Here is a 16,188-nt window from a genome sequence, read left to right as displayed (position 1 = left end):
ATATATATATATATGTGTGTGTATTTTTTTAAACATTTTATTTATAATTTTTATCTTATGTATATGAGTGTTATGCTGCATGTAGGTAAGTTCACCCATGTCATGCAATGCCCACAGAAGACAGAAGAGGGGAACTGGAGTTACAGACAGTTGTTAGCTGCCATGTGAGTGCTGGAAATCCCAACCCGAGTCTTCTGCAAGAACAACCAGTGTTCTTAACTGCTGAGCCATCTCTCCAGCCCCTTAAAAGCTACTTTTAAAAATGCTTTCTGGGCATGACCCATGCTGGGTAAAGGCTTTCCAGTGTGCATACCCTCAGGTCATACATCCACCTCAGCAACCTCAGGTATCTTGGTAAGTAAGCTCAGTACAACAACAAATCCCACAGATTTATGAGGGGCTGTAGAGCTGCAGTAAGAGCACTTGCTGCTCTGCTCTTAACAGAGGATCTGGGTTTGGTTCCCAGCACCCACATGGTGGCTAACAATTATCTGTAAACTCCAGTTCCAGGGCAGCCAATACCCTCTTCTGACCTTCGCAGGCACTGCACAAAACAGGTTCACTTACAGGGTCTCCCTGTAGCCCCAGCTGTCCTGGAACTCACTATGTAGAACAGGCTGGCCTCGAACTCACAAAGATCCACCTGCCTCTGCCTCCCAAGTACTGGGATTAAAGGCGTGCGCCACCACACCCAGCACTCATTTTCTTTTTTAAAAAATTAATTATGAGACAGCCAGGAGTGGTGGCACATGCCTTTAATCCCAGCACTTGGGAGGCAGAGGCAGGCGGATCTCTGTGAGTTCAAGGCCAGCCTGGTCTACATAGTGAGTTCCAGGCCAGCTGGGGCTACAGGGAAACCCTGTCTCAAAAAGACCGAAAAAAAAAAGAAAATGAGAATATAAAAGATGCTGAAAGTATATGGGAATGGAGATAGTTTCCAAAATAGGAAAAAATGAGAAAGCCTAAGCAAGTGATGAAGGTCTATGTAGGTTTGTTATGATAGATAAAGGATGAGACAAAAATGTTGAAAATATTTGGGAGCTTTTATCTAATCCTTAAAAGATTTTAGGGTTACCTCTTCAGAGGGGGGAATGTTAGAGTAGCTCAAAGTCCCATAAAAATAAATAAATAAATAAACAAAAGAAGAAGAGTACATGAAGTTATCAGAAAAAAGTGATGGGGAGATATGGGAGGAGTTGAAGGGGAGGGAGTGGGCATGGATTTGATCAAAACACCTTTATATACATGAATAAGTTCTCAACAAATTACCCTTTAAAAATGCGGGCATGGTGGCACACGCCTTTAATCTCAGCACTCGGGAGGCAGAGGCAGGGCGATCCCTGTGAGTTCAAGGCCAGCCTGGTCTATATAGTGAGTTCCAGGCCTGGGACTACAGGGAGACCCTGTTTCAAATAAATAAATAAATAAATAAAAATATTTTGGGATGGAGAGATGGCTCAGCAGTTAAGAACACTGGTTGTTCTTGCAGAAGACCTGGGTTCGAATCCCAGCACCCACATGGTAGCTAACAAGTGTCCGTAACTCCAGTCCCAGGAGATCCAACAGCCTCTTCTGACCTCTGAGGGTATTGCATGACACAGGTGCAATTACCTATATGCAGGCAATACATGCATACATGTAAAATAAAAATAATAAATAAAATTTTAAAAAATGCTTTCTGGCACTGGAGTTGGCTCAGCAGTTAAGAGTACTGGCTCTTGTGCAGAGGACCTGGGTTGAATTCCTAGCACCCACATGGCAGCTAACCACCGTCCACAACACCAGTTCCAGGGAAATCTGACATCCTCTTCTGACTTCTGTGGGAATTACATGACACAGATGCATTTACATACAAGCAGGCAATATACTCATACATATAAAATAAAAATAATAAATAAAATATTTAAAAGAAATGCTGGGGCTGGAGAGATGGCTCAGTAGTTAAGAGTGCTGCCTGCTCTTGCAGAAGACCCAGCTTTGAATCCCAACACTCACATGGCGGCTAACAACTATCTGTAACTCCAGTTCCAGGGGATTCAACGCCCCTTCTGGCCTTCACAGGCATTGCACGACAAAGGTGCACTTATACACAAGCAGGTATAACACTCATACATATTAAATAAAGTTTTTAAAAAAATGCTTTCTTAGGGCTAGGGATATAGCTCAGTTGGTAGAGGGTTTGTCTAGCATGCACGAAGGCCTAGGTTCCATCCCTAGCACTTAAGGGATGGAGGCAGGAGAATCAGGAGTTCAGGGTCATCCTCAGATACATACCCAGTTCAAGGCCATGTATCTGTCTTTAAAGATCATGTCTTTGAAAAAACAAAATCAAAACAAAAACAAAAGATGTTTTGAGTGTACTCTACTTTTTTCTTGTTTTGTGGTGTGGGTGTCTGTTTTGTTTGAGACATGGTCTCATGTAATTCAGGCTGGCCTTAAACTCCCTATGTAGTCCAAGGTGGCCTTGAATTCCTGATCTTCCTGCCTCTACCTCACAAAATCTGAAATTACATTCATAGACTACCATTTCCAACCTAGAGTGCTCGGCTCTAGAGAGTTCTTTTTTGGGGGGTTTGTTTTTTGGTGTACTGAAAAAAGTTTTTCTATGTAACCCTGGTTGACCTTGGGACTCTTAGTTTCCTACTGTTTATCCTCCCAAAGTGCTGATATTATAGAACAGCACCACTAAGCCCATTTTCATCAAGCAGTTTTTTCCCATTTTAACACTTCTAGAATTGGAGTGCTTTGTTTTTTCTTTTTTCTGTGTGTGGTGTGTGTTTGTGTGTGTACTTGCCTGTGTAATGCCTGTCACCATTGGGAGTATTCAACCATTGCTTTCCAACTTATATTTTAAGGGTTTTTTGTTGTTTTGAAACACGGTTTCACCATGTAACCCTAGCTGTTCTGTGACTTGATAATATAGACCAGGCTGGCCTCGAACTCAGAGATCCACCTGACTCTACCTCCGAGTGCTGGTACTAAGCCTGTGCCACCATGCCCAATTTCACCTTACTTTTTGAGACATGGTCTCTCATTGCACCTACAGTTTGCCATTTCAGCTAGATCAGTTAGCTAAGAAACCACCAGGACCCTCCTATCTCCACCTCCACCCCGCCCCCCCCAGCACTGGGGTAAAGGTGCATGCTATCACACCCAGGTTTTGTTTTGTTTTTGTCTTTTTTTTTGATACAGGGTTTCCCTGTAGCTCAAGCTGACCTGGAACTCGCTATGTAGATGAGGCTAGCCTTGAACTCAGAGCGATCTGCCTGCCTCTGCCTAGTGCTGGGATTAAAGGCCATGTGCCACCATGCCCAGCCACAGCCAGGTTTTACATGGATGCAGGGGATACAAATTTAGGTTCTCAAGCTTACATAGCAAACACTTTATCCAGGGAGCCATCTCCTCAGTCCCTGAATGCTTCCTATAATCAATTGTCTTTGAGATCTCGTTAAAACATGGTATTTCCTTTGTAACCTCAAGCAAATTATTTAACCTCTCTTTAACTGAATTTTGTTCTATAAAATCAAGGTATTTATTACTTCATAGGACTGTAGTGATAATCTAAGGAGTAATTCATATTAAGTATTCAAAATAGCGCTTGGCAAAGAGCAAGCACTTATAATTAGTATTAGTCCTAATATTACAACACCCCAATGATTTAATAAACAGTGTGATCAAATGGAGCAATCTGCCAGTTCTGATTCCTATAACCCCAATACTTGAAATTTACTTGGAAAAGCATGAAGTTGAGACACTCTGTGGAATAATAAACAGTCTGTCTCACCCATCTGCTCTGTTTTTGAACTTACTGGTAAAATATAAAAGAGAAGCTAACTGGAAAGAATAGATTTCAAAAGGTAAGATCCTCCCAAGATATCTCTAGCCATCTCTGCATTACTGTATTCATGACAGTAAGCTAGGAGAGGAAAGCCTCTCCTCAGTGAATTACCTGCAAACAGAGGAAAAAAGGAGGTGGCCCACATTCAGCACACTTGATATACGGTTCCATGAGGTAGGAGGAGCAGCCTCTGCACGGTGGCTTATCAGAGGGGTCACCTGGAACAGACAGAAAACAAGCACAGCTGCTTTAAGACACCTTATGTTATCAGAAGTGCAAAAAGGTAAAAATCTGCAAATGCCTAGCAACCGGGTGTTGAAAAATACACGGAAACAAGATGAGCATATTCCAAACACACAAGAACAAGAATTACCCTCTTCTCTAGTCCAGGGAAGCTCTGCTCCTTCCTACAGTGTACCTATTGTTCCAAGCAGTTAGGCAGATATGGTGCCTGCAGAGAAGCTTATAGGCAGAACTTTTAAAGTTTCACAAAACCCACTCTATTTTGCTACAGGGGAGAAAAATGGGCACATTCCTCTACAACACACAAAGCCCAGACAAAATACTAATAACAGCTCAACCTAGGCAGCAGGCACACAAGTAATCACTGTACTGCTGTTTCAATTTTTCTTCAAGCTTGAACTTTTTACTTATCAAATTGAGGGAGCTCCAATTTCAGATTTAAATTAGATTGGAAAAGAAGAAAAAGAAAGACAAACATAACTCTATGACCTAGGATCTAATTCTGTATTACATATAAAAACAGGACCTCCTGCATGTTAGTCAAGCAGGGTTAGAGCAGTAACCACTAAGCTATAGTCAAGCCCCAAAGCAAAATATTTTTGACAGTTTTAATATAACTGAATATTCTAGCATGACAATTAATTGCACAGAATTCTCAAGGCTATATTTTGTTCTGTTCAGAACTTGAGCTGGAGTTACTGAGGCTTGTGGCATTTCTTAGTTACTAACACCCTGAATCATCCTGCATTTGTAATTGTAAGATACTGTGATTCAACCTCTGGGTCTAAGCAGCTGATTGCTTGCTTAAGTCATCATGACTTCTGTTGCTAATATGTATCCACCCCTCTTTCTTTTTGAGACAGGGTTTTCCTCTATAGCTCAGTCAATCCTTGAACTAGAGTCAATCCTCCTGCTTCAGCCACTCCCAAGTGCTGGAATTACAAGTATGTCATTATATCTGGCTATAATCATATCTTAAGAACATACTGATCTACTCATTATTATAAATAGTATTATTTCAAGCCAGGCGTGGTGGCACATCCCTTTAATCCCAGCACTTGGGAGGCTGAGGCAGACAAAGCTCCGTGAGTTCCAGGCCAGAATGGTCTACATTAAGTTCCAGGCCAGCTGGGGTTACAGGGAGACCCTGTCTCAATAAAAAGATGAAAAAAAATTGTATTATCTTGTTATGAATTATTCCTCTATTTTATTATGGCACTATTTTTATTTTTGAAATAATTTATATGTATATATAATCTACTTATTCCATTTCCAATTAGTAAAAGAGACTTTAAGCCCAGCATGGTGGCCCATGGCTTTAATCCCAGCACTTGGGAGGCAGAAGCAGGTGGATCTCTGTGAGTTCAAGGCCAGCCTGGTCTACAGAGTGAGTTCCCAGTCAGCTGGGGCTACAGGGAGACTGTCTCAAAAAGACCAAAAAAAAAACAAAAAACCAAAACTTTATAAAAAGAGCTGGGCATGTTATCACATGTCTTTAATCCCAGCATTTGGGAGGTAGAGGCAGACAGATCTCTGGCTGCTCTTGCAGAGGACCCAGGTTCAATTCCCACACCCACATAGGGGCTAACAACCATCTATAACTCCAGATCCAGGGGATCCAACAGTCTTCTGACCTCCTGGACATTGCATGGCACAGTGCACTTCCACACATGCAGGCAATACACTCACACAGAAAAAATAATAAATAAAAAAAAATATATTTTTTTAAGCCAGGCGTGGTGGCATATGCCTTTAATCCCAGCACTCAGGAGGCAGAGGCAGGCGGATCCTCTGTGAGTTCAAAGCCAGCCTGGCTGGTCTACAGAGTGAGTTCCAGGCAGCTGGAGCTACAGGGAGAGCCTGCCTCAAAAAGACCGAAAAAAAAAAAAGTTGTTTTTTTTTTTTTAAAACAACAACAACAACAAAAAGAAACAGGGTTTAGAATGAATCTAACCAGTTCCCCACTAGCGGCCATTTATATAACATTTACAGTTTCTTATGTGATCAATATCTTTGGTATGTACAACATTTCACATTTTTCCTTCCATATATTTTCCTAAAACTAGAATAACTGAGCATTTAGAGGACTGATAAAGGGTTTTGAGTTTTTATTTTTAAACATGTATGAAACCAAGCGTCCCTGGCTACTACAGGTGTCTAGCAGATAGGTATAGTTAAGAAATAACACTGTTTGAGGAGGGAGAACAACATAGCACTGAACAGCTATATTGTACTTAAATCCTACTTTAGTTTTGAGATTTTGATTATTTTATCTATCCCTTTTGCACCTATGTGTGTATGGGAAGGGGTATGCACGTGCCACAGTATGTGGAGGTCAGAGGACAAACCTGCTGGTGTCAGTTCTCTCCCTCCACAATGTGGGTACCAGGGAACCAACTCAGGTAGTCCATCAGGCTTGGTGACAGGTCTCCACCTGCTGAGTCACCAAGCAGGCCCAGTTCTGGGGTGTGTGTGTGTGTGTGTGTGTTGCATGTATGTATATATATATATATATATGTGTGTGTGTGTGTGTGTGTATTCTAGATTATAGAAAAATTCTGGAATACCTTTCTGACATATACACACATCAGAAAGGAATTCCAGAATTTTTCTACAATCTAGAATTTTACAAGTTAAAATTCAGAGGCAATAAAAATTCAATAAATATGATTATATCAACAAAAACACTAGGAACAGGAGCTAGAAAGATAGCTCAGCAGTAGTTAAGGGCACTCATTCTCTTGCAGAGGACATGGACTGAATTCCCAGCACCCATATGGCAGTTCACAATTGCCTTCAAACTCCAGTCCTAGGGGATCCCATGCCCTTTTCTGGCCTCTGTGGGTTTCTGCACATGTGGTTGCATATAAATTCACATAGGCAAACACACAAACACATAAAATAAATAAATGAGGAGCTGGAGAGAGGGCTCAGCAGTTAAGAGCACTGACTGCTCTTGTAGAGGACCCGGGTTTGATTCCCAGCACCCACATGGCAGCTATGAACTGTCCTTAATTCCAGTTCCAGGGAAATCTGAAGCCCTCTTCTGACCTCCACAGCACTGCACAACACAGGTGCACTCACATACATGCAAGCAACACACTCATACACCTAAAATAAAAATAATAAATAATAAAAATAAATAAATAAATCGTTTTCTTTTTATTTTGAGAGAGTGTCTCCCCATAGCTCCAGCTGGCCTGATAAGATATTTATTTGCCTTTGTTTCATGTGTTTGTTGAGAACCTGTATCAACAGCCCCTACCCCCTGAAACAAAAAGCCAGGGATGGTGGTGCACACCTAGAGTCCTTATAATTGCGAAGTTGATGCTGGGAGGCTCATTTAAACCTAAGGACTTGAACTTGAAACCAGCTTGGGTAACATAATTAAGAACTCAGCTCAACAACAAAATAAAAAGCTGTATTAGGTAGGTAAGGGGAGACATAAAAATGGTCTTTTTAAACACATGGAAAATTGTCCGCTTTTATTCATAATGAGAAATAAAAATTAAACCTACAATAATGTATAATTTCTCACTATCAGAAGAGAAAAAAAACTCCAGCTTGACAATACACCTTTTAGCAGGGCTGCAGGGAAACAGGCACTTATATACTACTGTGGGAAGGCAAACAGTACAGCTCCTGTGGAGGACAACTTAGGAGTATCTAAACAAAACTATGACTCATTTTGTCTTTGTATCAGCAATCTCTCTTCTAGGAATTCATCTATATCTCCGATAAAATATATATATATATGTCAAAAGCATTTGGAATATTATATGTAAATACAAAATGGTACTGAATGTCCAAACACTGAAGTCTATTTTAATAAACTAATGGTGCAGTCACATGATGGAGCAGTATTCAATTATTTTAAAAAATGAGTCATGGGGCTAGAGAGGTGGCTCAGCGGTTAAGAGCACTGACTGCTCTTGCAGAGAACCTGGGTTCAATTCCCAGCACCCACATGGTGGCTGCAAACTGTCCGTAACTCCAGTTCCAGGGGAATCCAAAGCCCTCTTCTGACCTCTGCGGCATTGCACGACACGGGTGCACTCACATGCAGGCAATACGCTGATACACATAAAATTAAAATAATAAAATATTTTTTAAAAAATGAGTCATAGCTGGGCATGATGATCCACACCTTTAGTCCCAGCACTCAGGAGGCAGAGGCAGGCGAATCTCTATGAGATCAAGGCCAGCTTGGTCTACATAGTGAGTTCCAGGCTAGCTGGGGCTACAGGGAGACCCTGTCTCAAAAAGACCAAGAAAAAAAGAGTCAGGATGTAGCTCAGTGTAGACAGCTTGTCTAGCATTTTAAGGCCCTGAGTTCATTTGGTAGCACAGAAAGAGAGAGAATAATCTCTATAAACCAATATAGTTATTTCCAGGAGGTATAATTAAGTGAGAAAACAACAAAAGTACAAAAGAACATCTATGGAGAAGTGCTGGACCTAGCTGTACATACCTGTAATTCTGGCACTTAGGAGGCTTAGACAGGATTACAAGGTTGAGGCCAGCCTAAGTTACAGAGTAAGAACCTGTCTTAAAAAACAAAACAAAACACCAGAAGGAAAAGGTCCTCATCTTCGCAAAAAGAAATAAAGGTCACATAAACCTGAAGACAATGCAGGTAGGAAGCTACAAAGGGCAGCAGATGGGGGAACTGGAAAGAGAAAAGAAATCCGAGGTCAGGTGTGAGTGCACAAGCCTGTTATCCCAGCATTTGGAGGCACACAGATGAGTTCCACCAGCTAGGGTTACATGGTGAGGGAGAGAGAGGAGAGAGAGGAGAGAGAGGAGAGAGAAGAGAGAGAGAGAGAGAGAGAGAGAGAGAGAGAGAGAGGGAGAGAGACAGACAGAGAGACAGAGAGAGAGAGACAGAGAGAGAGAGACAGAGAGAGAGAATTTCTCCAAATACATCTTTTGACAAAAAGATGGAGGGTGGGGAGGGAAAGAGAGGGGAGGGAGGAGTGAGGGAAAGAGAGAGGGAGCACATTTTTTGACAACTATGACAATACTGACTAGATCAGCTCTCACTGATTCTACCACTTGGGATGCTAAGGCAGAAGGATTCCTACACATTCAAATGAACCCAGCCTGGGCTACCTATAAGACTTTGTAAAAACAGAAACAAAAGACTTATCAAAGTCAGGTAAGCTGGTGCACACCTTTAATCACAGCACAGGGCATGCAGGGGCAGGGCTCTGTGAGATTAAGGTCAGCCTGGTCTACACAGTTCCAGACCAGCTGGAATACTGGGGGGATCCTGCCTAAAAAAAAAAAAAGAATTATCAAACAAAAACTACTAATAGATTTTAAACAAGGAATGATGAAATGCATCTTTTTAAATATTAAAGTACCTCTCCAAGGGTAACAAAATATGTAAAGGAAAAACACAAATTACACAAGATATGAGTATTTCCTAAATTTATTTTGTTCTGAGACCAGATCTTGTTATATAGATCTTGTTATATGTAGCTCAGGCAGGCCTGGAACCACCACACCTGGCTATATTATTTTAGTCAAAAAAATTTTAATTAGGGCTACAGAGATGGCTCATCAGTTAAGAGCACATACTGCTCTTGCAGAAGACCTGAGTTTGGTTTCCAGCACCCACGTTGGGCGGCTCAAAACTGCCTCTAACCCCAGCTCCAGGGTACCTGACACTCTCTTCTGGTCTGAGAAAACCCACACATATGTGGCATCATGCAGGTGTGTGCACACACACAATTTAAAAAAAAAAAATCCTTAAACTTTTAAAAATATTTATTATTTTTATTTTATGTGTACACATGTATCGCCTGCATGTAGGTAAGTGCACCTGTGTCGTGCAATGCCCAAGGAAGACAGAAGAGGCTGTAGGATCCCTGGAACTGGAGTTTCGGACAGGTGTCAGCTGCCATGTGGGTGCTGGGATTCGAAACCAGGTCTTCTGCAAGAACAACCTAGTGTTCTTAACCTCTGAGCCATCTCTCCAGCCCTAAACATTCTTTTTAATTACTTATTGAGGGGGCATGCCACGGTGCATCTATGGAGAGGTGCAAAGAACAACCTGAGAGACTCAGTTCTCTCCTCCAGAGGATTGAACTCAGGTTATCAGGCTTAGTGGCAAGCACCTTTACCTGCTGAGCCACCTCACCAGCCATGCTGTATTCTTATCCTTATGACTTTTAAAAAGTTCAAATATTTAACAATCATTTTTTAAATGATGGGAGTAGTTTCAGTTTATACTTGTAGCTTAGAGCCATTAATTCAAATTCTTTCTCCAGGTATAAAATAGAAGCATAGAATTAGATGTGTCCAAAGACTCTATGTATATAGGGAGCAAGATGAAAAAGCAAACTAGAGTACTTTTTTTTGAGGGGAGGGTGTGGGGGTTTAAGACAGGGTCTCCCTGTAGCCTCAGCTAGCCTGGAACTTACTATGTAGACCAGGCTGGCCTGGATGTCACAGAGATCCACCTGCCTCTAACCCCAGAGTGTTAGAAATTAAAGGCGTATGCTACCATGCCCAGCGGCTTAAGAGTACTTTTAAGAAAATGAAAAAGAAACAAAACTTCAAGAATATCTTTGTTGCTTACTGGGACACTAAAGAACATCTACTTTGTGATTTCACGTATGTGTGTGGTATGCCAGGAGGGCAATGGGTGTCCTGTTATATCATTCTCTATTTCTTTGAGGGTCTCTCCCTACATCTGAACCTGAAGTTTTTCTGCTAGGCTGGCAGCTAGCAGGTTGCAGTGATCCTCCTGTATTTGCCACCCACAGCACTGGGGTTATAGTTCAGACCACAACAAGCTTGTTACAAGGGCGCTGGGATCTGAACTCAGGTCTTTCCTCATGGTTGTGCAATAAATGCCATAAGCATGGCGCTACCTTCCCATTCCTAATTTTTTGATTTCTATTTCTGTCAAATCTAATGTCTTCATAATCAGAGCAATGTAATTTTACTCTCCAAACTTGTGGCTTCTTGAAGTTACTTCACACATACACCACAATTCTCTGTTATTATTATAGTTTGGTGTACCTGTAGGACACACGCTTCACTCAAAGGGAAAACAAGGGGAGTATTTGCTTTATTCTACCACTGGCATTATTTCTTATCAAGATTTCTGAAACATAAGCCAGGTGTGGCTCCCAGCACTTGGGAGGCAGAGGCAGGTAGATATCTATGAGATCAAGGTGAGCCTGGTCTCCATAGTAAGTTCCAGGCAGGTGAGGCTACAGGGAGACTCTGTCTCAACTCTGCCCCCGCCACCCCGCCCAAATGTCTGAAATGTGTTATTGGTTCTAAAGAGAAATCTCACTATTTTCTATTAAATAAAAATATTTTCAGCCAGGTATGGTGGTACATACCTTAAATTCCACTTAGGAGGCAGCATCTCTGAGTTCCAGACCATGCAGGGATATACGGATATATATACGGCTCATGCACATTTATGTGGTGGTACAGTGTGACATTTCAATACATGTATACAATGTCTAATGATGAGATCAGGGCAACTGGTATATCCATCACTTCAGTAATTTATCATTTTTGTTTTGGGAACTTTTAAAATCCTATCTACGAGTCATTTTGAAATACACAATTGTTATCAGTTACAGTAATCCTATCATGTTACAGGAACATTAGAAATTATTCCTCCTAATCAACTGTACTGCTTTTTAAAGTTTAATTATAGGAAGCTGGGGGTGAGTACTTACCTAGCATGCAGGAAGCCCTATGTTCAATCCCTAGCACCCTATAAACCAGGCATGAAGGTGCAAGCCTGTAATCTCAGAACTTGGGAGGTACAGGCAGGAGGATCAGAAGTTCAAGGTCAGGTCATCTTCAGCTACATAGCCAGTTCCAGGCCAGATTGAGCTACTTTAAGACCTTGTCTCGGGGCTGGAGAGATGGCTCAGTGGTTAAGAACACTGACTGTTCTTGCAGAAGACCCAGGTTTGAATCCCAGCACCCACATGGCTGCTAACAACTGTCTATAACTCCAGTTCCAGGGGATCTGACAGCCTCTTCTGTCCTCCTTGGGCACTCCACAACACAGGTGCACTTACCTACATGCAGACAATACACACATACACATAAAATAAAAATAAAAAATATTAAAAAAAAAGTAACAACAAAATAAAATAAATAGGGGCTAGAGAAATGGTGCAGCGTTTAAGAGCACTGGCTACTCTTACAGAGGACCCAGATTTGGTTCCCAGCACCCACATGGCAACCAACAACTGTCCATAACTCCAGTTCCAGACAAATCCAACGGCTTCTTCTGACCTCCATGGGCACTGCATGACATGGGTGCACACATGCAGACAATATACTCATACACATAAAATAAGACCTTGCTTACTTATAGGGCTAGGCATGGTGACACATACCTTTAATTCCAGCATTTGAGAGGCAGAGACAGGCAGATCTCTGTGAGATCAAGGTCAGCCTGATCTACAGAGGAAGTTCCAGGCCAGCTGAGGTTAACAAAGGAAGACCTGCCGGGTGTGGTGGCGCACGCCTTTAAGCCCAGCACTCGGGAGGCAGAGGCAGGCAGATCTCTGTAAGTTCAAGGCCAGCCTGGTCTACATAGTGAGTTCCAGGACAGCTAGGGCTACAGAGAGACCATGTCTCAAAAAGACCAAAAAAAAAAAAAAGACCTTATTTTAAAGATAAATATTTTTAGAATGTTTAATTATAGTTGAGTCATATTCTGGCCAGCTTGGTTTTAGTCTAAGACTCGGGTTGATACATTTACGTTATGTGCAGTAGGCAATCAATAAATTGGTTGATTTTTTTTCTATTTGATACTCCTAATTCCTTCAGGTTCAGATACACAGAACATTATTACTTGACTTCAAATGCTTTGCTTCCTTGATCAGCTTCTACTTTAGCTTGCTATTAATCTTCACCCAAGACTTGATCACCCACTGCACTTACTGCTGAAGGAACCCAGACGGTCCATCCTCTAATCGGCCAAGTCTGCTGTTTGATCTTCCTTAGTATCGAGCTTCTTCAGGATTTCAGAAGTGGCCAGCAGCTATGCCAAAGATTAATGGTCCCCTATGAACAAAGAGAAGTGACACGCCAATCAGAAAAACATTCAAAGGGGCAAGAGGATAAGCAGCATCTTCAGCTCTGCCACATCGCAATTTTGTGATACTGAGTAAATTACTTCAGCTCCATGTATCTGTTTCTCCTCTGGAAAGGGGCTATGATACAACAGTGTCTACCTCAGAGTTGTGAAAAATAAGTATATTCATATAGTATGTACATATTTTTCTTTTTGGGTTTTTGCTCTTGAAGCAAAAATTTCACTGTGGTAGCCCAGGCTGGCCTCCAACTAGAGATCCTATAATCCCTGAACTGGGGAAGCTAAAGCAGGAGCTGCCAATTTCTAAGAAAACAACTATTGGCTTCCTCTCCCCAGCATCAATTATTTTTAGTACACTTTACTTTGGTACACTGACCCTGATAGTGTGTCACAATACTGCAACCTCCATGCCCACAGAAGTTAAAGCAGATTTCTCCTTATAAATTTGGATCTTCAGTAAGATAGCACAGATGGTAGTTGCATGTCAGTCATTCACTATTCAAAGAATTTGGGTCAAAAGCTCGGACTATTGAGAAGTCTACCTCCAGGGTGGCCCAATTCTATAGTTCCTCCCTCATTTCTCCATCTTTACAACAAAAATTTAAGCTGAGTTTTTATTACTAGAAACCAAGACATCCTATTCAACATACGCTCTTCAGTAATTTACTCTCTCAAGCCAGGTGTGGTGGCACAGGCCTGCAATCCCAACACTGAGTATGTGGTGGCAGGAGGAGTGAGACTTCAAGGCCATCCTCAGCTATATCATGTGTTCAAGGTCAGCTTGGGTTACATGAGGCCTTGTCTAAAAATACCAGGCAGAGGCTGGCAGATCTCTGTGAGACTGAGGCCAGCCTGGTCTACATAGCAGGTTCCAAGCCAGCTGGGACTACACAGAGATGCTATCTGAAAAAAACAAAAAAACAAAACCACACATAAATCTGGGCAAATAAATATTACTTCTAGAACAATCTGATTCATCCTCAGTTCTCCTGGGAAGGCTTTTTTCACTATGATATATTTAGCTTTGAGAATAATTCACCAAGTTTATGTAACACTCAGATAAAAATGCTGTGGGTAGGCCAGGCTTGATGGTGCATGCCTTTAATCCCAGCACTTGGGAGGCAGAGGCAGGAGGATCTCTTCGAGTTCAAGGCCAACCTGGTCTACATAGTGAGTTCCAGGCCAGCTGGGGTTACAGGGAGACCCTGTCTCAAAGACCGAAAAAAAAAAAATGCTGTGGATGATTGGGTCTTTTGGGGTGGGGTGGGGGGTAAGTTATCTTATGTATAGTTTCAAGAAAACCTGGCCTTTGAAGAAAAATTGAATTTTGTGAGCTGGGGACATAGCTCAGTTGGTAGGGTGCTTGCCTAGCATCCAGAAAGCCCTAGGTTAAACCCCCATCACAGCATAAACAAGTCACGGTGGCCTACACCTGTAATCACAGCACCCTGGAGGTACAGCCAGGGAAAATCAGGAGTTCAAGAAAATTACTGACTACCTAAATTCAAGATCAGTCTGAGATACATGAGGCTGTCCAGCCCCAAAAATTTTTTACAGAAAATTAACAAGGGGGCAGGAGAGAAGGCTCAGTGATTAAGAGCACTGGCTGCTCTTGCAGAGGACCAGGGTTCAGTTCCCATCACCCACACGGCAGCTAACAACCACCGTTAGCAACTCCAGTTCCAGGGGATTCTGCACCCTCTTCTGGCTTCCCTGGCATTGCATGCACGTGGTACACTTACATCCATAAAGGCATAACAATCATACACACAAAAGCATTTTTTAAAGAACATAAGAGCATATTATACAACCAGTAATAAAATAATAGCCTAACATCCACTGACCTTGCCCTGCATGCCAAGTACTGAACAGTATCACAGTATATGCATTATCTTTTAGAGTCCTCACAATCTCCTGACACGGGCTGCTTTTTCAAAGGAAAGGAAACTAAAGCTCAGGGTACTTGCACAATGTTTGAATAGCAGGTAGTGAACAGCAGTGCCTTATCAGAACTTTACAGACTGTAGAGATGCTAAAGACAATCTAACACTTCACGTCACAAAGCACAATGTTGCTTAAGTCAAATTCTTCTTTCTTTGCTTTCTTAAAAGACTACGCTGTGACAAACATACTTGAGCGGGCAGGCGCTAGCTCCCCTGGGTCACTTGGCTAAATTCAAATTAAGTGACTAGGGGGTCAAGGAAGGTACTCAGAGGGGCGGGACCCCGCATGCAGCGGAGGGGAGGAGCGAGCTCTGCAGATTTGCATCCACGGTCTTATGATCTTGGGCAAGTCACTTTATCTAGGCCTCGGCCCTAAAACGGTGCTACACCATCCAGTTTAGACCTGCTTGGGTTGGGTGGGTCGGGGCTGCACACACAGCAGCAATCCCTGGTGCGCTCAGGCGCTTCATTACTGAGACCAGCACATTGAGGCTGTGACGCCCTGGACCGCCCACGCGCAGAGGTGGGAACTCAGGGCTCGGCCGAACAGCTCCACCCTCCCCTCCCCGCGAGGCCCCGGCTATTCCGTGGCCCTCGCTCCCTCCCCAGGGGCCCGGCCCCCGCCTCACCTCGCCACGTCTCCCACCTCCGCGCGGAGCCCGGACTCTCTGCGTGCGCGCCCCACCCTACGCGCGCGGCCCCAGATGACGTGCGCGCTCTCGCACGGCGCGTTGCCCCGCCCCACCTCGGCAGCGTGAGCGGGCAGTGGTTACCCGGGTCCGAGAGGATAGGGCCGAGCTTCAGGCGCTGAGGTCCGACCTGCCAGCACGTTTACGATCGCCTAGGGCGTCCTTGGCTGGTGCGGTGAGGCGGACCCCGCGGGGACGGTCTGGATTTCCGTAACGTTCCCCCTCCCGGCCGTGTTGCAAGCAAGGAAACTGAGGCTGAACTGGCGCCGGCCCCAGGGTGGCGAGCGGTGGCAGCACCTCCTGTCTGGGCCCCTGCAGTGCCGCTCGTGGATTAACACCGAATGACTTGAGGGGTGAAGAGGGTCCGCTGCATCCTGATGCTTCGGG

The 16,188-nt window shown here is 43.2% G+C and overlaps 1 protein-coding gene and 1 non-coding gene across 2 annotated transcripts in view; both read right to left on the bottom strand.

Moving 5' to 3' along the window:
* The window catches only part of Tada2a (transcriptional adaptor 2A), a gene marked incomplete in the record, with an annotated part of 58,944 nt that extends 43,133 nt beyond the window's left edge, over positions 1-15,811 (bottom strand). The window contains 3 exon segments of the mRNA XM_008848087.3: positions 3,950-4,056; positions 13,016-13,138; positions 15,742-15,811. Coding sequence (XP_008846309.1) covers positions 3,950-4,056; positions 13,016-13,040 — 132 coding nt within the window.
* On the bottom strand, positions 6,202-6,328 carry LOC115066789. The gene has a single exon (XR_003846235.1). It is a non-coding gene; the product is annotated as a small nucleolar RNA SNORA63 (small nucleolar RNA).
* Positions 15,812-16,188: the final 377 nt, after the last annotated feature.

The sequence above is a fragment of the Nannospalax galili genome, unplaced genomic scaffold, assembly GCF_000622305.1.
Source record: "Nannospalax galili isolate Female #2095 unplaced genomic scaffold, S.galili_v1.0 scaffold363, whole genome shotgun sequence".
In the NCBI taxonomy this organism is placed as follows: domain Eukaryota; kingdom Metazoa; phylum Chordata; class Mammalia; order Rodentia; family Spalacidae; genus Nannospalax; species Nannospalax galili.
This window is presented reverse-complemented; position numbering and strand designations above follow the sequence as displayed.